Source organism: Oncorhynchus mykiss, chromosome 3 (genome assembly GCF_057628025.1).
Source record: "Oncorhynchus mykiss isolate SJ-2025 chromosome 3, ASM5762802v1, whole genome shotgun sequence".
Lineage (NCBI taxonomy): Eukaryota > Metazoa > Chordata > Actinopteri > Salmoniformes > Salmonidae > Oncorhynchus > Oncorhynchus mykiss.
The window spans coordinates 75189560-75213482 of NC_143024.1; the positions used below are offsets into that span (position 1 = coordinate 75189560).

Sequence of the window (23923 nt, forward strand, 5' to 3'; positions counted from 1 at the left end):
GATTCCATTTAATATCATTTCAATATCAGTCCGTACTGTACATTGACATTGTTTGAGAGTGCCTGCTGGAGGGATACAGTTCTACGATGCCTACCTGGGAGTTAGGTAGATCAGCTGGTCCTCTCCTGTAGAAAGCTCAGGACACTGTACTGTACTTACCTTTGTCTGGGCTCTGACCTCTGTCATCCTCCCTAACTACTGGCTTATCACTGTACAGCTGTATAGAACAACTGGTCTTTAGTGCTTTGTGAAGGGAACTGTAGTACACTGTGTCTAGGATGGGTTTATGGGAATAAAGTGTCACAGTTAGTGTATAGTGTGTCTAGTTAGATGCTTACACTGAGTCAATATGGCCAGCAGGGCATTTTTAAATGTCTCCTTGGCTAGCTCCATCTCCTCCTCGTGCTGGGCCTTCTCACTCATCAGCCTCCGGACGTGGCTATTGGCCGACTGGATCATAGAATAGAAGTTATTGGCCGACCGCCGGTTGACCTCACCACGGTCGATCCACGTGAACAGGACTGCAGTCGCCTCACTGAACTTATGGTCATCTGGAGGAGGATGATGGGGGAGAGCGAGAGGAGAGTATTTAGGGTGAGGTTTTTAAACCGTGAAGCTGAAAGCCTATGAAACTGTACATTGGTATTCCTTGAAATAAACTACACTGAACAAAAATATAAACGCAACATGCAACAATTTCAAAGATTTAACTGAGCTACAGTTCATATAAGGAAATTTGTCAATTGAAATAAGTTCATTAGTCCCTAATCGATGAATTTCACATGACGGAGAATATAGATATGCATCTGTTGGTCACCGATACCTCAAAAAAAAAGGTAGGAGCGTGGATCAGAAAACCAGTTGGTATCTGCTGTAACTATCATTTACCTCCTGCAGCGCGACACATCTCCTCCACATAGAGTTGATCAGGATGTTGTATTGTGGCCTGTGGAATGTTGTCCCTCTCCTCTTCAGTGGCTGTGCGAAGTTGCTGGATATTGGCGGGAACTGGAACATGCTGTCGTGCACGTTGATCCAGAGCATGTCTGGTGAGTATGCAGGCCATGGAAGAACTGGGAAATTTTCAGCTTCCAGGAATTGTTTAAAGATCTTTGTGACACGGGGCCGTGCATTATCATGCTGAAACATGAGGTGATGGCGGCGGATGAATGGCACAACAATGGGCCTCAGGATCTCATCACGTTATCTCTGTGCATTCAACTTGCCATCAATAAAATGCAATTGTATTCGTTGTCCGTAGCTTATGCCTGCCCGTAACACAACCCCACCGCCACCATGGGGCTCTCTGGTCACAACATTAACATCAGCTCACCCCTTTCCCACACGACGCCATACACTCTGTCTGCCATCTGCCTGGTACAGTTGAAACAGGTGTTCATCTGTTAGAGCAAACTTCTCCAGCGTGCCAGTGGCCATCAAATGTGAGCATTTGCCAACTGAAGTTGGTTACGACCCTGGTGAGGATGACGAGCACACAGATGATCTTCCTTGAGATGGTTTCTGACAGGTGGCTGGTCTCAGACGATCCCGGATGTGGAGGTCCTGGCCTGGCGTGGTTACATGTAGTGTGTGTTTGTGAGGCCAGTTGGACGTACTGCCAAATTCTCTAAAACGACATTGGTGTAGGTTTATGGTAGAGAAATTAACATTAAATTATCTGGCAACAGCTCTGGTGGACATTCCTGCAGTCAGCATGCCAATTGTATGCGCCCTCCCTCATGACAAAACTGCACATTTTAGAGTGGCCTTTTTATTCCCAGCACAAGGTACACCTGTGTAATGATCATGCTGTTTAATCAGCTTGTTGATATGCCACACCTGTCAAGTGGATGGATTATCTTGGCAAAGTAGAAATGGTCACGCACAGGGAGGTTAACAAATTTGTGCACAAAAATACGCTTTTTGTGTGTATGAAACCTTTTATCTTGTTATTTCAGCTCATGAAACACTTTGCATGTTGCGTTTATATTTTTATTCAGTGTATACTGCCATGTATATTTCTCATTATATTTCTCTTTCCTTCATGCTTCAGTGCACAGGAACAGAACAGCATGGGGAGATTAACTATCAGACTGTTTCATATCTTCTGAGTGTCTTTGGATGAGACAGTCTTCTGTGCATTTATAGGTTTGAATCAACGGAAACTTGTCGTTGAGTGAGCATAGCCTCTTTAGCGGTCCGTGTCTCGGTGGGCCTTTGTTGAGCGTATTCTTCACATTTGAATAATAATTGAAAAGTGCCACAGAGCCGCGTCCGATCACATAGCTCGGAGTGAATTAGAAACGTTTAATGAGCTCAATACCCACTGCAACACGACCTGAGAGCACACTGTCGCTTGGTTGAAAACACTTTTCACCGCACAGCTCTAGTACTATTCAAAAGAGGCAGCAGAGTGCAATCATACAATCATATTATAGAGCAGTCACATGAAGGTATTGCGGGCCAGCACAACACAGGGAATAATGGAAGTCTATTTCCCCAGCCTTTTCAATGAATAATCAAAGCAAAATATCTCTCTGTGTTTGGCTATGTGTAATGAAAACCTTCTTGGAGAACTTAACATCTCTATAGTAATAGCCAGTGGTGTAGTGGAGGGTAAACCTTTCTTTATTTTGTGCAAGCGTTTACCCACCCATCGCTTGATAGGTGTGTGACACAGACTCACACACATATAAACACACACACACTCTTGCTCGCCCTCTTCGCTCCCCTCCTCTCTCTCTGCCATCTGTTGTGACGAACAGTCAGGCAGTCTCTAGTGCTGCAGCCTCAGTGTAAAGGCTATAAGCGTCCCTTCATAGAAGCAGCTGTATGTGAGTTGAGAGAGAGACAGAGTAATGCACTGTAATGTGGTAATGAATATGATTAAGGTATTTACCCAGCTGAGAATGTAAAAGCATTAACCAGAGGCTGTTTGAATGAATATGATTATGGAGAAACAGAACACTTTCAAACACCGCTCTGAACAGAGAGCAGAGACAGTGGAACAGGGGGACAAGGAGGATCGCACAGAAAGAGAGAAAGAGAGAAGCAATATGAGCAGGAAAGTCCAGAATTGGAAAATAAATAATGCATCAGCGATGGGAATGAAGAGACAGGACGACACACATTTCCCACCAGCGTGATGAAGAAATCTAGGAATTGGGAGCATCAGGGAATGTGATGAAGGGAAGGGAGGGGTGTCCAATAAGGGGAGCATGACATCTCCCAGCCCTGACCCAATACATTATCCTACGCTTCATTGAGAGATGATAGACGAAGAGACTCTGCTTGTATCAATGTGACTCCTCCAATAGTTAATGTGACATGTCTGTTCTTACTGCCAAAGGAAAAGGAAAGGGAGAGAGGGAGACAGAGGAGGGAATTTTGATGAGGTGTTGTGATGCAGTTAGTTTCATGTCAGCTCTCTCTCTCTCTCTTTCTCTTTCTCTCCCTCTCTCTCTCTCTCTCTCTCTCTCTCTCTCTCTCTCGTCATATTGAGCTGTATTGGAGATGCAGTGACTGATGCCCTTTGGGCTTCTTCAGCAGAGAGAGAGAGGCAGGCAGGCGGGATGCAGTCGGGATGCACCATGTGGGGAGACAGCGGGGGGTTGGGAGCTGACTGATGGCTGATGAGATAGAGGGGGCAACAGAGTCAAACTCTCCTATCGGATGTCATAACACTAGCTCTCTGTCCAGGAAGGATTTCAGATCCACATATTAAGGTAATGCTACTGGGAAGGTTCTAATAACAGTGTTGAGCGTGTCATAAGGAAGGAAGATGATAACCATGACTGTATTTTTCACGCAGAGAGAGAATGTGTGGTGTTCAGTTCAGTTCTAGCAGACAGTGGTTTAGATCAATAACTCATTTAGATGATGGGAGAATGAGAATTTTCTAATCTCTTTTCATATTTACTTACGTCTGACATTTCTTAATATCAATTGACATGACAGAGGAATGGTGCATTGCTCTAACTGATAGGAAGACAATATTCATGAGAAGGTGCATTATAGATTATTCCTATACTGTAAATTAGTACGGGGTCTGTAAAACAGTGTGCAGCTTTGACCTTTAGACACATTTATACACCACCATGGCCCACCTGCAGCACACACACAGCTGGACATAGTGCTAGAGGGTGGGGGTGACACACACATCTGGACATAGTGCTAGAGGGTGGGGGTGACACACACACAGCTGGACATAGTGCTAGAGGGTGGGGGTGACACACACACAGCTGGACATAGTGCTAGAGGGTGGGGGTGACACACACACAGCTGGACATAGTGCTAGAGGGTGGGGGTGACACACAGACACAGCTGGACATAGTGCTAGAGGGTGGGGGTGACACACACACAGCTGGACATAGTGCTAGAGGGTGGGGGTGACACACACAGCTGGACATAGTGCTAGAGGGTGGGGGTGACACACACAGCTGGACATAGTGCTAGAGGGTGGGGGTGACACACACACAGCTGGACATAGTGCTAGAGGGTGGGGGTGACACACACAGCTGGACATAGTGCTAGAGGGTGGGGGTGACACACACACAGCTGGACATAGTGCTAGAGGGTGGGGGTGACACACACAGCTGGACATAGTGCTAGAGGGTGGGGGTGACACACACACAGCTGGACATAGTGCTAGAGGGTGGGGGTGACACACACAGCTGGACATAGTGCTAGAGGGTGGGGGTGACACACACACAGCTGGACATAGTGCTAGAGGGTGGGGGTGACACACACACACAGCTGGACATAGTGCTAGAGGGTGGGGGTGACACACACAGCTGGACATAGTGCTAGAGGGTGGGGGTGACACACACAGCTGGACATAGTGCTAGAGGGTGGGGGTGACACACACAGCTGGACATAGTGCTAGAGGGTGGGGGTGACACACACACAGCTGGACATAGTGCTAGAGGGTGGGGGTGACACACACACAGCTGGACATAGTGCTAGAGGGTGGGGGTGACACACACACAGCTGGACATAGTGCTAGAGGGTGGGGGTGACACACACAGCTGGACATAGTGCTAGAGGGTGGGGGTGACACACACAGCTGGACATAGTGCTAGAGGGTGGGGATGACACACACAGCTGGACATAGTGCTAGAGGGTGGGGGTGACACACACAGCTGGACATAGTGCTAGAGGGTGGGGGTGACACACACAGCTGGACATAGTGCTAGAGGGTGGGGGTGACACACACAGCTGGACATAGTGCTAGAGGGTGGGGGTGACACACACAGCTGGACATAGTGCTAGAGGGTGGGGGTGACACACACAGCTGGACATAGTGCTAGAGGGTGGGGGTGACACACACAGCTGGACATAGTGCTAGAGGGTGGGGGTGACACACACACAGCTGGACATAGTGCTAGGGGGTGGGGGTGACACACACAGCGAGGGGCAGCTGCTAGAGACACAGCTGGACATAGTGCTAGATGGTGGGGGTGACACACACAGCGGGGGGCAGCTGCTAGAGACACAGCTGGACATAGTGCTAGAAGGTGGGGGTGACACACACAGCTGGCCATAGTGCTAGAGGGTGGGGGTGACACACACAGCTGGACATAGTGCTAGAGGGTAGGGGTGACACACACACAGCTGGACATAGTGCTAGGGGGTGGGGGTGACACACACAGCGAGGGGCAGCTGCTAGAGACACAGCTGGACATAGTGCTAGATGGTGGGGGTGACACACACAGCGGGGGGCAGCTGCTAGAGACACAGCTGGACATAGTGCTAGAGGGTGGGGGTGACACACACAGCGGGGGGCAGCTGCTAGAGACACAGCTGGACATAGTGCTAGAGGGTGGGGGTGACACACACACAGTGGAGGGCAGCTGCTAGAGGCACAGCTGGACATAGTGCTAGAGGGTGGGGGTGACACACACACAGTGGAGGGCAGCTGCTAGAAGCACAGCTGGACATAGTGCTAGAGGGTGGGGGTGACACACACACAGCTGGACATAGTGCTAGGGGGTGGGGGTGACACACACAGCGGGGGGCAGCTGCTAGAGACACAGCTGGACATAGTGCTAGAGGGTGGGGGTGACACACACAGCGGGGGGCAGCTGCTAGAGACACAGCTGGACATAGTGCAGAGGGTGGGGGTGACACACACACAGTGGAGGGCAGCTGCTAGAGGCACAGCTGGACATAGTGCTATTGGGTGGGGGTGACACACACACAGCTGGACATAGTGCTAGAGGGTGGGGGTGACACACACACAGCTGGACATAGTGCTAGAGGGTGGGGGTGACACACACACAGCTGGACATAGTGCTAGAGGGTGGGGGTGACAAACACAGCGGAGGGCAGCTGCTAGAAGCACAGCTGGACATAGTGCTAGAGGGTGGGGGTGACACACACACAGCTGGACATAGTGCTAGAGGGTGGGGTGACTCACACAGCGGAGGGCAGCTGCTAGAGGCACAGCTGGACATAGTGCTAGAGGGTGGGGGTGACACACACACACAGCTGGACATAGTGCTAGGGGGTGGGGGTGACACACACAGCAGAGGGCAGCTGCTAGAGGCACAGCTGGACATAGTGCTAGAGGGTGGGGGTGACACACACACAGCTGGACATAGTGCTAGAGGGTGGGGGTGACACACACACAGCTGGACATAGTGCTAGAGGGTGGGGGTGACACACACACAGCTGGACATAGTGCTATGGGGTGGGGGTGACACACACAGCTGGACATAGTGCTAGGGGGTGGGGGTGACACACACACAGCTGGACATAGTGCTAGAGGGTGGGGGTGACACACACACAGCTGGACATAGTGCTAAGGGGTGGGGGTGACACACACAGCGGAGGGCAGCTGCTAGAGGCACAGCTGGACAAAGTGCTAGAGGGTGGGGGTGACACACACACAGCTGGACAAAGTGCTAGAGGGTGGGGGTGACACACACACAGCTGGACATAGTGCTAGAGGGTGGGGGTGACACACACACAGCGGGGGCAGCTGCTAGAGGCACAGCTGGACATAGTGCTATTGGGTGGGGGTGACACACACACACATCATGCTCATTGGTCCATTCACCTTTCAATCTCTCCGCCAGCTGTCCCGCCTCATGCTCGGAGAAATGCATGATGGGAGGTGGCGAGGGCGGACGGAGGAAGTCTTCGTGGATCTTGCGTCGGTGTCGTTCCTCCCTGGCCAGCAGCCTCTGTTGACATTCCCACTCATACAGGTCGTCTCTGGCCTGAGCAAAGTCCACGTGCATCCTCCCTGAGTCCTTCTTATCTGTACTGGAGCCGATACGCATCCGGTAGCCTGGGGAAACATGGTAGTTAGCGGTCAGATACACTAAACACAACCATACAGATATGTTCAACACACAGACAAACACACAGCACACAAATTGTGCATACAGTCATGTAAACTCATACAGTCAAATACAATCACAGTATACAGTATTACAAATGCCTACATTCTCTACACCACGTACCACCACAAAGACCATTAGCAAACCAAAAGGACAAACTACATTTTCAACTATTCATTATGTTAAAATATTATCTAGTCCTCCTCATCTATATTCACATCTCCAGCCTGCATAGGTACAGTCTATTTCTTTCTCCTTCAGCCTGCATGGCTACAGTCTATTTCTTTCTCCTTCAGCCTGCATAGCTACAGTCTATTTCTTTCTCCTCCAGCCTGCATAGGTACAGTCTATTTCTTTCTCCTTCAGCCTGCATAGGTACAGTCTATTTCCTTCTCCTTCAGCCTGCATAGCTACAGTCTATTTCTTTCTCCTCCAGCCTGCATAGCTACAGTCTATTTATTTCTCCTCCAGCCTGCATGGCTACAGTCTATTTCTTTCTCCTTCAGCCTGCATAGCTACAGTCTATTTCTTTCTCCTCCAGCCTGCATAGCTACAGTCTATTTCTTTCTCCTTCAGCCTGCATAGGTACAGTCTATTTCTTTCTCCTTCAGCCTGCATAGCTACAGTCTATTTCTTTCTCCTCCAGCCTGCATAGCTACAGTCTATTTCTTTCTCCTCCAGCCTGCATAGGTACAGTCTATTTCTTTCTCCTCCAGCCTGCATAGGTACAGTCTATTTCTTTCTCCTCCAGCCTGCATAGCTACAGTCTATTTCTTTCTCCTCCAGCCTGCATAGCTACAGTCTATTTCTTTCTCCTCCAGCCTGCATAGCTACAGTCTATTTATTTCTCCTCCAGCCTACATAGCTACAGTCTATTTATTTCTCCTCCAGCCTGCATAGCTACAGTCTATTTCTTTCTCCTCCAGCCTGCATAGCTACAGTCTATTTCTTTCTCCTCCAGCCTGCATAGCTACAGTCTATTTCTTTCTCCTCCAGCCTGCATAGCTACAGTCTATTTCTTTCTCCTCCAGCCTGCATAGCTACAGTCTATTTCTTTCTCCTCCAGCCTGCATGGCTACAGTCTATTTCTTTCTCCTCCAGCCTGCATAGCTACAGTCTATTTCTTTCTCCTCCAGCCTGCATAGCTACAGTCTATTTCTTTCTCCTCCAGCCTGCATAGCTACAGTCTATTTCTTTCTCCTCCAGCCTGCATAGCTACAGTCTATTTCTTTCTCCTCCAGCCTGCATGGCTACAGTCTATTTCTTTCTCCTCCAGCCTGCATGGCTACAGTCTATTTCTTTCTCCTCCAGCCTGCATGGCTACAGTCTATTTCTTTCATCTCCAGCCTGCATAGGTACAGTCTATTTCTTTCATCTCCAGCCTGCATAGCTACAGTCTATTTCTTTCTCCTCCAGCCTGCATGGCTACAGTCTATTTCTTTCATCTCCAGCCTGCATAGGTACAGTCATCATTTCATTTCTCTCTTCTGCTTTAAGTGTCAAATCTCAAAGGTCGCTGTTTTAACTCCTCTACAGTGTTCATAATGTTAATACATACTCTATTAAAACGGAATACTTTAAAACTGCTGCAACATATACAATAGTTATGCTGACCACTGACCAGAGAGGTAGAGGATTGTGTCTATATGTTGTGTGTATAGTATAGCATTTGCATGGTATAGTATAGTATACAATACTAAAGTACAGTATAGCATAGAAAGCATACAGTAGTATAGTAAAGTATACAGTAGTATATTAAAGTAAAGTATAGTATAGTAAAGTATACAGTAGTATAGTAAAGTCAAGTATAGTATAGTATTGCCCGTAGAGGTAGACAGCATTGTATATAAATTGTGTGTATAGATATAGTATTGGTATAGAATAGTACTGACCAGAGAGGTAGACAGCATTGTATATAAGTTGTGTGTATAGATATAGTATTGGTATAGAATAGTACTGACCAGAGAGGTATACAGCATTGTATATAAATTGTGTGTATAGATATAGTATTGGTATAGAATAGTACTGACCAGAGAGGTAGACAGCCTTGTATATAAATTGTGTGTATAGATATAGTATAGTATAGTACTGACCAGAGAGGTAGACAGCATTGTATATAAGTTGTGTGTATAGATATAGTATTGGTATAGAATAGTACTGTCCAAAGAGGTAGACAGCATTGTATATATAAGTTGTGTGTATAGATATAGTATTGGTATAGAATAGTACTGACCAAAGAGGTAGACAGCATTGTATATATAAGTTGTGTGTATAGATATAGTATTGGTATAGAATAGTACTGACCAGAGAGGTAGACAGCATTGTATATAAGTTGTGTGTATAGATATAGTATTGGTATAGAATAGTACTGACCAGAGAGGTAGACAGCATTGTATATAAATTGTGTGTATAGATATAGTATTGGTATAGAATAGTACTGACCAGAGAGGTAGACAGCATTGTATATAAGTTGTGTGTATAGATATAGTATTGGTATAGAATAGTACTGACCAGAGAGGTAGACAGCATTGTATATAAGATGTGTGTATACGGTAGATATAGTATTGGTATAGAATAGTACTGACCAGAGAGGTAGACAGCATTGTACATAAGTTGTGTGTATGGATATAGTATTGGTATAGTATAGTACTGACCAGAGAGGTAGAGGGACTTATCCACCATGAACTCCTCACTGAAGCGGATGTGACAGAAGTTTTTCTTGCTCTTCCTGATAGCGATGATCTCACCACACTGATCAAACACCTCCCTGATGATCTCCTCGCTGGCATTCTCCGGCAGACCCCCCACAAACACCGTCTTACACCCTGGTGGCCGCTCCCGTGTTGATGGAGGAGGCAGGTCTGGAACATCATACATGCTCTGGTTACATCTAATGGCAATTCTTGTGACCATATTACGGACAGTCAATATATGAATGCATTTATACTAATTTCGAAAAGCATGCAAGAATGTGTGCGTTAGTGTGTGTGTGCGTGCGTGCGTGCGTGCGTGCGTGTGTGTGTGTGTGTGTGTGTGTGTGTGTGCTTACTGGGGTTCTGAGGGAACAGGGTGCAGCTCTGGCAGTGGATGATCTCCTTGATGATGGGCATCTCAGGGGGACCAGGAGGAGGAGGGACCAGGCTGATACCTGCAATCATGGGGTTGATGGGAGCTAGGAGACTCAAACCTGGGTCAAAGCCCTGGATACAGAGAGAATCTGGAGGAGAGAGAGAGGAGAAGGAAAGTTAGTCTGGAGGAGAGGAGAGGAGGGGAAGGGAGAAGAAAATATGTACAATGAGGCCCAGCCCTTGGTCAAAGCCTGGATATAGGTAGAATCTGGAGGAGAGAGACTGAGACAGAGACAGAGACAGAGACAGAGACAGAGATAGAGACAGAGACAGAGATAGAGATAGAGATAGAGATAGAGATAGAGATAGAGATAGAGACAGAGACAGAGACAGAGTAGAGAGTGATAGATGGACACAACCTATTCATATCTTCAGAACACAACAAAATGAGAGTGGTAGAACGGACAAGACATCAGCAGAAATCTCCCTTTTCTCAGGTCTTAGAGAGAAAACAGACACTGATCTACATTAGAGTAGAAACCAATCTGACTGCAGCTGTCACACAAGCCTGTCGCTACTGTGAGGATACAAATAGTAATGGATACAGATATAAATATACAAATGTAGAATTGCATCTTCATATCTATGAAATCATCAATCAAGTCCTCACTGCAGATGTAAGTTTTTCAGCAGAAGGTGAGTGTAAATAGTATGTGTAGGAGTGAGAATGATTCTATGTGATGCTGTCAGAAAGATTGCAGTGCTCAACATAAATCCCTACACTGCAGTATTTGCTGTTCTAAAGAGGCTGCAAAGCAAATAAGTCCTGCTTCTATACTGGCTGTATCTGGCGAAGCCTCGAAGAGAAAGTGTCTGGCGATGTGAATAAGTCAAGTGTGTTTTATTACAGAGAAGGAGTTTTTAAGAGAAGCTGCAAGTCCTTGAGGCTGGAGAGAGAAAAGACAGAGAAAATAAATCTGGAAGATTATCGCCCATAAATCTCCCGAGTCGCAATCATGTGTAATCTGAGATTGAGTAGATCTGTGGAAAAGTCATTCATGTGTTCTCTGTGTAATCCTAAAAGGTAAATGATATGTATCCTCTCCCCACATTCATCATCAACTAATGCTGTTTATTTTTCCTCTCTTTCTTTTCCCCTCCCGGTGAGAATAACTCAAGGCCATTAGTGGCCCCGGCTACGCTCTGCTAACGTCTGCCAGGGGGAGAGAGTTCACACTTTGTTTTTGTCATCATTTCATTTCCTTTCCTTTCTTCCCTCCCTCTCTTCTCTCCCCTCGGCAGGTTTGTGAGAGTGGACACTGGGTTTGCTGGGCTCTGGATCTCCCCTCAGGAAACAGCTGCTCTTAATTACCGTGAAGGTGAGATGTCATCCATCACACACATTCTGTAACCCCCATTAGCTTTCTCCTCCTCTTCTCTCTCACTCTTATTTTTCCCTTCCCTCTCTCTCCCCCAGTCTCTGAACAGTCCCCCGAGTATCTCTTTCCTTCTCTCGTTGTCATTCCAGATCTCTCCATCTCTCCCTGTTGAACCTCAGTTCTGTGCTCCAGGAGGATATCAGTATTAATCTGTCTTTCCCTTGGATTTTAGGAGGATCCAATCCAGCCCTGCTGTCTCTGATTGAGGAGGAGAAGGACTGTACAGTACAGTACTGACCCAATGGAACCCCCGGTCTGGCTCTTTCCTTCCTTCTTTTCCTCACGTAATCCCAGATCTGAGAGGGTTGGATAGGGTGAAACCAATCAAATCAGCCAGTCAAACTCTGCCTTGACTTTCCAGTCACACTCAAGAAAGTTCAATATCTAGCACACTCAATGCAGTAATCTTTCCCCCCCAGTGTAATAACAGTCCTACAGTGCCTTCAGAAAGTATTCACACCCCTTGATTATAGCCTGAATTCTTTATTGATTAAATTCTGAATTTTGTCACTGACCTACACATAATAGCCCATAATATCAAAGTGGAGTTATGTTTTCTGAAATTGTTACAAATTCATACAAAATGAAAAGCTGAAATATCTTGAGTCAATAAGTATTCAACCCCTTTGTTATGGCAAGCTTAAATAAGTGCAGGAGTATACATTTGCTTAACAAGTCACATAATAATTTGCATGCTCGCTCTGTGTGCAATAATAGAGTTTAACATGTACCACACAGACAATTATCTGTGAAGTCCCTCAGTCGAGCAGGGAATTTCAAACACAGATTCAACCACAAGGACCAGGGAGATTGTCCAATGCCTCGCAAAGAAGAGCACCTATTGGTAGAGTAAAAAAACAAACAGATTTGAATATTCCTTTGAACATGGTGAAGTTATTCTTTACACTTTGGATGGTGTATCAATACACCCAGTCACTACAAAGATAGAGGCATCCTTTTAGGATTCCCACATACATACACACAAACGAACACGGAGATGCACACACACACACACACACACAGACACACAGACATACACACACACTTTCTTTCTTTATTGTGACAAATTATTATGGAATCACGTTTTTCGAATAAATGATGATTGCAGAATAATTTTGAAGGTAGGTGGGGCACGTGATGTCACCACGTAACTATAAAGCTCCAATACACATTTCATTCTAAATGCCTAGGACCTCTGCCTAGGACTTCTGCCTAGGACTTCTGCCTAGGACTTCTGCCTAGGACTTCTACCTAGGACTTCTGCCTAGGACTTCTACCTAGGACTTCTACCTAGGACTTCTGCCTAGGACTTCTGCCTAGGACTTCTGCCTAGGACTTCTGCCTAGGACCTCTGCCTAGGACCTCTGCCTAGGACTTCTACCTAGGACTTCTACCTAGGACTTCTACCTAGGACCTCTGCCTAGGACTTCTGCCAAGGACTTCTGCCTAGGACTTCTACCTAGGACTTCTACCTAGGACTTCTACCTAGGACTTCTGCCTAGGACTTCTACCTAGGACTTCTACCTAGGACTTCTACCTAGGACTTCTGCCTAGGACTTCTGCCTAGGACCTCTGCCTAGGACTTCTACCTAGGACCTCTGCCAAGGACTTCTACCTAGGACCTCTGCCTAGGACTTCTGCCAAGGACTTCTGCCTAGGACTTCTACCTAGGACTTCTACCTAGGACTTCTACCTAGGACTTCTGCCTAGGACTTCTGCCTAGGACTTCTGCCTAGGACTTCTGCCTAGGACTTCTACCTAGGACCTCTGCCTAGGACTTCTACCTAGGACCTCTGCCTAGGACTTCTACCTAGGACCTCTGCCTAGGACTTCTGCCTAGGACTTCTGCCTAGGACTTCTACCTAGGACTTCTACCTAGGACTTCTACCTAGGACTTCTGCCTAGGACTTCTGCCTAGGACTTCTACCTAGGACTTCTGCCTAGGACTTCTACCTAGGACTTCTGCCTAGGACTTCTACCTAGGACTTCTACCTAGGACTTCTACCTAGGACTTCTGCCTAGGACTTCTGCCTAGGACTTCTACCTAGGACTTCTACCTAGGACTTCTGCCTAGGACTTCTGCCTAGGACTTCTGCCTAGGACCTCTGCCTAGGACCTCTGCCTAGGACTTCTGCCTAGTACTTCTGCCTAGGACTTCTGCCTAGTACTTCTACCTAGTACTTCTACCTAGGACTTCTGCCTAGGACTTCTGCCTAGTACTTCTACCTAGTACTTCTACCTAGTACTTCTACCTAGTACTTCTACCTAGGACTTCTACCTAGTACTTCTACCTAGTACTTCTACCTAGTACTTCTACCTGGTACTTCTACCTAGTACTTCTACCTAGTACTTCTACCTAGTACTTCTACCTAGGACTTCTACCTAGTACTTCTACCTAGTACTTCTACCTAGGACTTCTGCCTAGTACTTCTACCTAGTACTTCTACCTAGTACTTCTACCTAGTACTTCTACCTAGGACTTCTACCTAGTACTTCTACCTAGTACTTCTACCTAGTACTTCTACCTAGGACTTCTGCCTAGGACTTCTGCCTAGTACTTCTACCTAGGACTTCTGCCTAGGACTTCTACCTAGTACTTCTGCCTAGGACTTCTACCTAGTACTTCTACCTAGTACTTCTACCTAGGACTTCTGCCTAGGACTTCTGCCTAGTACTTCTACCTAGTACTTCTACCTAGGACTTCTACCTAGTACTTCTACCTAGTACTTCTACCTAGGACTTCTGCCTAGGACTTCTGCCTAGGACTTCTACCTAGTACTTCTACCTAGTACTTCTACCTAGGACTTCTACCTAGTACTTCTGCCTAGGACTTCTACCTAGTACTTCTACCTAGGACTTCTACCTAGGACTTCTGCCTAGGACTTCTGCCTAGTACTTCTACCTAGTACTTCTACCTAGGACTTCTACCTAGTACTTCTACCTAGTACTTCTACCTAGTACTTCTACCTAGGACTTCTGCCTAGGACTTCTACCTAGTACTTCTACCTAGTACTTCTACCTAGTACTTCTACCTAGTACTTCTACCTAGTACTTCTACCTAGGACTTCTGCCTAGGACTTCTACCTAGGACTTCTGCCTAGGACTTCTGCCTAGTACTTCTACCTAGGACTTCTGCCTAGGACATCTGCCTAGGACCTCTGTCTAGGACATCTACCTAGGACTTCTGCCTAGGACTTCTGCCTAGGACCTCTGCCTAGGACCTCTGCCTAGGACCTCTGCCCAGGACTTCTACCTAGGACTTCTGCCTAGGACTTCTGCCTAGTACTTCTACCTAGGACTTCTGCCTAGGACTTCTGCCTAGGACTTCTGCCTAGGGCTTTTGCTTGTAAAATAATTTTTTTCAGCTATAAAAAAATAGGTTTCTTTGCAGGACAAGGATTGTGCTGACTTTCATGAATTCCTGATTTATTTTTATGGAATTTTAAAACACAATCTACCTGCAGTGAAGCCGCTCAACATTTACATCACATTCAAGTCATCTAGCAGAAGATCCCATCCAGAGCGAACCACAGGAGCAACCAGGGTCAAGCGCCCCGCCCAAGAGCACATCGACAGATCCCCCACCGAGTGGAATCGGGGACCAGAACCAGCCACCGGCCCAACACTCCCAACCAAATGCCTGAATTGCTTCACCCTGTTTTTCTGGTTTGGGGGGCAAGTTTCACTTCCAATTATTTCAGATTTACTGGAGCGCAAGTTTTACCATGACCCAGACTACGTTGGCACATATGTGTACATTACTGCATTCTATCCATACTGGCTTTCGCAGGCTACCTGAGACATGAAACAGATGGGTGTCGCCAGTTTATTCATGCGTCATTTACCTAAATGAGTAATGGAAACACTTCAACCACTACATTCTTATTGGACACTGTAGTTTTTTTCAGAAACGTTTTTGTTGGGGTGTGACATCAGTACGTCCAACTGTTTTGATCGACACACAATAGTTACATGGAAATGCGCCCTAAACTGACATTGATGCACCTATTTTTTACGTGAACTTTCTAAATGTCTACCAAAAATCACTGCACAAGTTCATAGAAATGTAGTCGATGACTTGGGTGGCTGGATTATTTTAAATGTTTAGGGCCTTCCTCTGACACCGCCTGGTATAGAGGTCCTGGATGGCAGGGAGCTCCAGTGATGTACCCTCTGTAGCGCCTTACGGTCGGATGCCAAGCAGTTGTCATAACCAGCGGTGATGTAGCCAGTCAAGATGCTCTCACTGGTGCAGCTGTATAACCTTTTTGAGGATCTGAGGACCCGTGCTGAATCTTTTCAGCCTCCTGTATATTGAAGATATATTACTGTTTTATTTTTCAGCGATTTTTTACAAATATTAGAATTTTTCTTCTACTTTGATATTAGTATTTTGTGTAGATCGATGACAAAAACATTTACTAAATCCATTTGAATCCCACTTTGTAATCCTACAAAATGTGGAAAAAGTCAAAGGGTGTGAATACTTTCTGAAGGCACGGCTTCATATTACAAAAGGTTTTCTCCAAACAACTCAGCTTTCCAGAGTTAAATCCGTGTATTCAGTTGTTCAGGGTTTACACAACCTCAGCTTTCCGGAGTTAAATCCGTGTATTCAGTTGTTCAGGGTTTACACAACCTCAGCTTTCCAGAGTTAAATCCGTGTATTCAGTTGTTCAGGGTTTACACAACCTCAGCTTTCCGGAGTTAAATCCGTGTATTCAGTTGTTCAGGGTTTACACAACCTCAGCTTTCCAGAGTTAAATCCGTGTATTCAGTTGTTCAGGGTTTACACAACCTCAGCTTTCCAGAGTTAAATCTGTGTATTCAGTTGTTCAGGGTTTACACAACCTCAGCTTTCCGGAGTTAAATCCGTGTATTCAGTTGTTCAGGGTTTACACAACCTCAGCTTCCAAACCTCCCTGTGTGCTCAGCGCGCAGGTGAAGCTGCTTTATATAGGGACTGATCACTGAGAATCTTGATAAAAACCTTATGGACTTCATGAAACAAGTTGAAATGAAGTCCAAATAAAATGGTAGAGCACCTGTACATTTGGAGGAGCTTCACATTTTTAATATAAATCCACAACTGAAAATACTATACAAGTGAGATCAGTGTGGTTAAACTTTAACCGTAGACTCACCAGGGATCATGACAGAGGCCCAGACTATACATTAGACATGTATAGTATTACATACGTTTCATAAAATAGTCCATATAATAGAATAGATTAGTCCATAGAGTGGTTTCTTGTGTTATATACTTGAATAAAATAAGAGGAGTCTGTCTGTCTGTCTGTGTGTGTGTCTGTGTGTGTGTGTGTGTGTGTGTGTGTGTGTCTCTGTGTGTGTGTGTGTGTGTCTCTCTGTGTGTGTGTGTGTGTGTGTGTGTGTGTGTGTGTGTGTGTGTGTGTGTGTGTGTGTGTGTGTGTGTGTGTGTGTGTGTGTGTGTGTGTGTGTGTGTGTGTGTGTGTGTATTGGACAAAATGTCATCCAGTGCAAAGGACCCAAGGCATTTTTTCCAACAAGAATCTATTAAGCAAAGTGTCCTAGAGAGAAGCTTAGCTAATCATCCAGAAGCTCAGTCAGGACTGATTTCCCAGACAGCTCAAAATGAAATGAACTCAAAATATACAATTCAAATGACAGAGCCTTCCATCTCAACCTCCATAAATATGCATGATCTGAAATCTGTTCATGAATTTTAATCAGCCGGATTTCCCTCTGTCCTCGGTGACTACACTGTCATAATGGTAATTATAATAGGACACACACACACACACACACACACACACACACACACACACACACACACACACACACACACACACACACACACACACACACACCATTAGCATCAGAGTAGAGACAGACATGGAGTCGGGCCATTAGAAGAGACCAGAGGTTTCAGTGTATTGTTCCTATCCTCAGTCAGACTCTCTGCAGGGAGGGAACAACGTCTAGATAATCACCTTGTTATCTAGCTGCTGATGGGGACACAACAATTACAACAGTCCTACAGTGGGCAAGTTACTGAGGAATTGAGTACTGAATTTGGGAAATGTGATTATCGATGATGATTGTCAGAAGACAATGGTAATCTGTGGGATTTGACTTGTAATATATATTGAATCTTAGGTCATCTCTTCTTAGGTCTTCTTTGTATAAATCTGAATATTGTATTATTATAAGAAAAGAAAGGGGATTGTATGCACCTGAAAGATATCTTCTTTCTCAGCATACTTACCTCCTCAAACTATCCCCAAGCAAATAGACTAAAACAAATAGACTTTAACATAGAATAACGACTCTGCTGCCCAGTAAAGGGATTGGCAGTGCTGGTTTGGTATAGCATGCTGCAGCCTGGATTCCCAGCCACAGGGATATACAGTATCTATCTATTCTAGTTCTATGGTAATCAATGACTGGCCTGCGCTGTGGGTGGAGCCGTGGAGGTGATGGAGGAGTAGGATGCCATCATAGGAATAATGGGACTCTTGAAGGAAGTGCAGAGTTCACCTGATGCCTTTACGATCTTCTCAAATGTTTCCAAACCTAGTCCATGGGGCACTCTTTCCTTCCTTATGGCCTCGACAATATTGAACAATTTGACTGAAGGATTTTTAAGCAGAGGAGAGGGGGATAAGGTGGAGGAGGGTGAGAAGGGGTGAGAAGGAGGTCTGCCAATGTCTTACCTGAGACCAGTTGCTGCCCTCTGAGACCCATGGGTACGATGCCCAGGTTGTTCATGGCGGTGGCCCAGGCTCCGTGGTCGTTCACCACGTGGTCATGGACACTGGGGTGATGCTCCACCCCCAGGCTCCCCAGGCTCCCCAGGCTCCCCAGGCTCCCTACACCATCTGCTGCTACAAGGGACAGGAGAAACAAGAACGTTAGAGGAGGAAGGAGAAGAGACCAGAGCTATAGTTAACATATTAGTGAAGGTGGAGTAGCCAGTATTATAGTACGTACCGCTGGTCATACCAGGTCCTCTGTGCTCCTCTCTCTGGCTTTACCTTCCAGAGCTCTCATCAGAACCACAGCTCCCTCAGGCTGCACACCGGACCACACCGGACCACACCGGACCAGGACAGGACAGGATGGAGGGATGAGGAGAAGAACAGTTGAATGGAGGGCTGAAGTACTCAGTTATCGATAGGATCCCATCTCCCCTCTGCTAAACCGGTGGGAAAGAAGAACAGAGCAGTTGTGCAACTTGAATCAATGTTTTACAATCAAATGGTTGCAGATGCAGCTTTAGCACAATACAATCAGCAAGACATTGTTAATGAAGTCCTATTTCCACCCATACAGACAAACATTCACACATGTACACAGAACTACATGTCTGGTTCAATAGCAGCCCTCCCCTCTCTCTCTCTCTCTCTCTCTCTCTCTCTCTCTCTCTCTCTCTCTCTCTCTCTCTCTCTCTCTCTCCCTCCCTCTCTCCCTCTCCCTCTCCCTCTCTCTCTCCCTCTTTCTCCCTCTTTCTTTCTTTATCGCTCCCTACCACTCTCCCATTTTCTCTTCCACTTTTTCTCCTTCTATCTCTCTCTCTCTCTCTCGCTCTCTCTCCATCTCTCTTCCTCTTTCGCTCTTTCCCGCTCATGCCTGCTCTCTCCCTGCCTCTCTCTCTCTCTCTCTCTCTCTCTCTCTCTCTCTCTCTCTCTCTCAGTTTCCGTGACAACACATCTTCCTGCTTTCTGTCAAATGTCTTATGGGGTGAGTCAGTCATCTGACCATTAACCACTAACCCTCCCACCTAATTACACCGCAATCAGCAAGACAATGTTACTGACATCCTATTCCCATACAGACAAACATTCACACATGTACACAGAACTACATGTCTTGTTCAATAGCACCCCCCCTCTCTCTCTCCCTCTCTCTCACTCTCTCCCTCTCTCCCGCCCACTCTTTCTCTCATCTCTCTCTCTCTCTCTCTCCCTCCCTCTTCCCCTCTCTCTCCCTCTCCCCCTCTCCCCCTCTCCCTCCCACTCTCTCTCATTCGCTCCCTTTCTCTGCCCTTTTTTCCCTCCAACTCTCTCTCTTTCTCTCTCTCTCTCCCGCTCTGTCAGACATACACACACAAATACCTCCAAACAAGACACAGCTGACCAGGCACTCAGTTGCCGTGACAACATGTCTTCCTGCATTCTGTCAAATTTCTTATGGGCTGACCTTTAACCCCTAACTCAATCAATGGTTGTTCTAAGAAAAGTCCCATTTCCCTGTGAAATGTGTCAGAATTCTGATCGATCCCTGATTGTGACACTCTACTGTAAGTCAATGAACACAGGACCCTATAGACGATTCTATTCAATCCAAATATCCACTGTTCATTTTTTGAGGAAAGGCTACCGGTATGGTGTATTCAATATGTGTTGTGAGGAAGCATGCATTTGCTCCAATTCCATATTTTTCTTTTGTGTCATTGTTGTTTATAGTTTATTAAGGGACTGTAGTTAGCTGCAGTGTGATCTGTATTCCTGTCACGCCTCCTCCGTCGTCTCAGACCACCCCGCAGTAATCATCATTATTCAACTCTGACACCAGGAAATCAAGTCAGCCGCTACACCACCCAGCCGTAACTAAGATACAATCATATTAATAGTTTTTCATTAACAACAGTTTTCCTTCCTTTAAATAGCTCTGGGATATCTTCAGTTCTGTGGGTTTTGGAGCGAGGCCCATGTCTGAAACTTTTATTCCCACTTGGCTGACAAATACAGTTATCTTTAGAGTTTCTTGTTGTATGTCAACACATTCCTGTGTCTTTAGGCTGATAGGACCTGTCACTGTTGTCATCACAAACACATTATGAACACTGCGCTGCACTAGGAATAATAATGACACACAGAAACACACAGTGGACATTTTATTACAATCAGGCCAACAAGGGAGGTTGATGAATTTCAGGATTGCGAAAACAAGCCCCTTTGAGGACAGTCCCATACAATATCTTATAACAGTAGCTCCAGTCATGTTCAGTATGAGGACTATGTCATCGTTGTGACTCTGAGCTTTTAGAAGCATCATTCCACTCCAGAGCCTAACTACGCTGAACAGCTTTATACACAGACACCTCCATTTGGTATGCTGTTCCTATCCAAAGTCAATCATGTATCCAACGGGGCACAGTAGACAACATCTACTTTACTGTCAAACACAAACACTAGGCAATATTTTATCCTCCACTGTCTGTCCTTCGGCTCTTTCTCTCCTTCTCTCTCTCTCTCTCTCTCTCTCTCTCTCTCTCTCTCTCTCTCATTATTTGTCTATTTCTCCAGGTGGTACCAGCATGATGCTGAGTAGTGAGGTAATGTAGCATCACAAACATAAATATATACCTCTCCTCTCTCTTCCCCTCTCCCTCTGTTCCTGTTCTCTCTCGCCTCTCCGCCCTGTTTTCACTGCAGTTTGATTGAACAGCTTACCCCCCTGACAAGTGACAAGACTGTTTCTCTTCCCCCCTCTCCATCATCCCCCTCTCTCTGTGTCAAATTTCTTCTTTGCTCCCTTTATTCCTTCCCCCTTCTCTCAGCTAAACCTCTCCTCTCCCTCTCTGTACACTCCTCCACCTCCTCTCCTCTCCCTCTCTGTACACTCCTCCACCTCCTCTCCTCTCCCTCTCTGTACACTCCTCCACCTCCTCTCCTCTCCCTCTCTGTACACTCCTCCACCTCCTCTCCTCTCCTCTCCCTCTCTGTACACTCCTCCACCTCCTCTTTCCATCCCAAATCCCTGTTATTTTTGTACACCCTCCCTCTCCCTCATTCCCTAACCCTTTCTCTCCCTCTGATCTCTCATCGTCCTCCTCTCCTCCTCTCTCTCCTTCCCTTCTCTCTCGTGGTCGTCCGTAGATACCCATGGCTCACTTTCACACAGCATTAAATATTCACAACAGAACACGTGTCCTCTTCAACATTCAGGAGCTCACTTGAAAACCCTGAATCTTTCACAAGCAGATGCAGCAACGCTCAGACTTAGAACCGCTGTGCACAGACACACACACACCAGATACACAACCACACACACTGAACACAAACATGGAGGACAGGGAAAAATGTTGCAGGTCAACATTTCCAGGAGAGGGGTCGGCTCTGTTCCAAGCTCAATGTTGCATACTACATAGAATGAATCCATGTATTGGGCACGCATCCTAACTAGGACGCTAGTATGGATAGGAGCGATTAACCCTAGATAAATGTTAGTAACAGGACAGTGTGCTATTGCAGGAGAACAGGACATTTTAAACGTGAAGTGTATTTGAGGCTTTAAAAGGCTTCTGAAGTTTGTAATTTTCACTTAAAAATGTCAGACTTTATTTTCCCTTAAGAAAAATGTATCAGCGCCTACAAAAATGTCTATTAATTATAATCTACGTAATAATTCACATTTTCTGTTGCTGCAGGATTATATTCCTGCTGTAGCAAACTGGCTCAAATTAAGATCCTACATCTGTAGCCCTGAACGGGAGAGAAGATCTCAATGTGCTCCACATATGTGTCCGGTGCATGTCAGTACCAAATGTTACGCAGGATGTCTACATTAAGAATAAAATAACATTCAGAAACCAACATTAGAGTTATAAGCTTCTCACTTGTTTCAAATAGATTTGATTCCACAGAAGTCAGAGGTTCCCATATGTGCCCTGCTAAATTCTCCAGTGATTCCATATGTCAGGGAAGATTCCAAACATCCCTTTGCTATCTTTGGCAGTTTGTCAAAAATGTCAGAGAAAAGGGTTCTTAACCATCGACTTCAACATTTGAACATTTTTCATTTACATTGACACATTTCTTGGAGAAAAAATATCTCACATCCCACTGCAACACGCACAAAATATCTCACACCCCACTGCAACACACACAAAATATCTCACACCCCACTGCAACACACACAAAATATCTCACACCCCACTGCAACACACACAAAATATCTCACACCCCACTGCAACACACACAAAATATCTCACACCCCACTGCAACACACACAAAATATCTCACACCCCACTGCAACACACACAAAATATCTCACTCCCCACTGCAACACACACAAAATATCTCACACCCCACTGCAACACACACAAAATATCTCACACCCCACTGAAACACACACAAAATATCTCACATCCCACTGCAACACACACAAAATATCTCACACCCCACTGCAACACACACAAAATATCTCACTCCCCACTGCAACACACACAAAATATCTCACTCCCCACTGCAACACACACAAAATATCTCACTCCCCACTGCAACACACACAAAATATCTCACACCCCACTGCAACACACACAAAATATCTCACACCCCACTGCAACACACACAAAATATCTCACACCCCACTGCAACACACACAAAATATCTCACACCCCACTGCAACACACAGAAAAAATCTCACACCCCACTGCAACACAGATATCTCACACCCCACTGCAACACAGATATCTCACACCCCACTGCAACACAGATATCTCACACCCCACTGCAACACAGATATCTCACATCCCACTGCAACACAGATATCTCACTCCCCACTGCAACACAGATATCTCACTCCCCACTGCAACACAGATATCTCACACCCCACTGCAACACAGATATCTCACACCCCACTGCAACACAGATATCTCACACCCCACTGCAACACAGATATCTCACATCCCACTGCAACACAGATATCTCACTCCCCACTGCAACACAGATATCTCACTCCCCACTGCAACACAGATATCTCACATCCCACTGCAACACAGATATCACACACCCCACTGCAACACAGATATCTCACATCCCACTGCAACACAGATATCTCACTCCCCACTGCAACACAGATATCTCACTCCCCACTGCAACACAGATATCTCACTCCCCACTGCAACACAGATATCACACTCCCCACTGCAACACAGATATCTCACTCCCCACTGCAACACAGATATCTCACTCCCCACTGCAACACAGATATCTCAAGATATCTCACACCCCACTGCAACACAGATATCTCACTCCCCACTGCAACACAGATATCTCACACCCCACTGCAACACAGATATCTC

General features: G+C 45.9%; 1 protein-coding gene across 5 annotated transcripts in view; it reads right to left on the reverse strand.

Annotated features, from left to right (window-relative positions):
• The window catches only part of enox1 (ecto-NOX disulfide-thiol exchanger 1), a 116408-nt gene that overhangs the window by 31918 nt on the left and 60567 nt on the right, over positions 1 to 23923 (reverse strand). For 3 of the 5 annotated variants that reach the window (XR_016494973.1, XM_036974888.2, XM_036974890.2), the window contains exons 2-7: positions 18826 to 19027; positions 18549 to 18719; positions 10396 to 10563; positions 10001 to 10207; positions 7061 to 7294; positions 339 to 551 (exon numbers count right to left, since the gene is read on the reverse strand). Coding sequence is in view for 4 of the 5 variants with exons in the window: in XM_036974888.2 (XP_036830783.2) it covers positions 339 to 551; positions 7061 to 7294; positions 10001 to 10207; positions 10396 to 10563; positions 18549 to 18719; positions 18826 to 18835 (1003 nt within the window). In the remaining variant the exon portion in view is untranslated. Of the gene's footprint in view, positions 1 to 338; positions 552 to 7060; positions 7295 to 10000; positions 10208 to 10395; positions 10564 to 18548; positions 18720 to 18825; positions 19031 to 23923 lie in introns of all 5 variants that reach the window. The other 2 variants (XM_036974889.2, XM_090230718.1) reach the window with 1 other exon arrangement.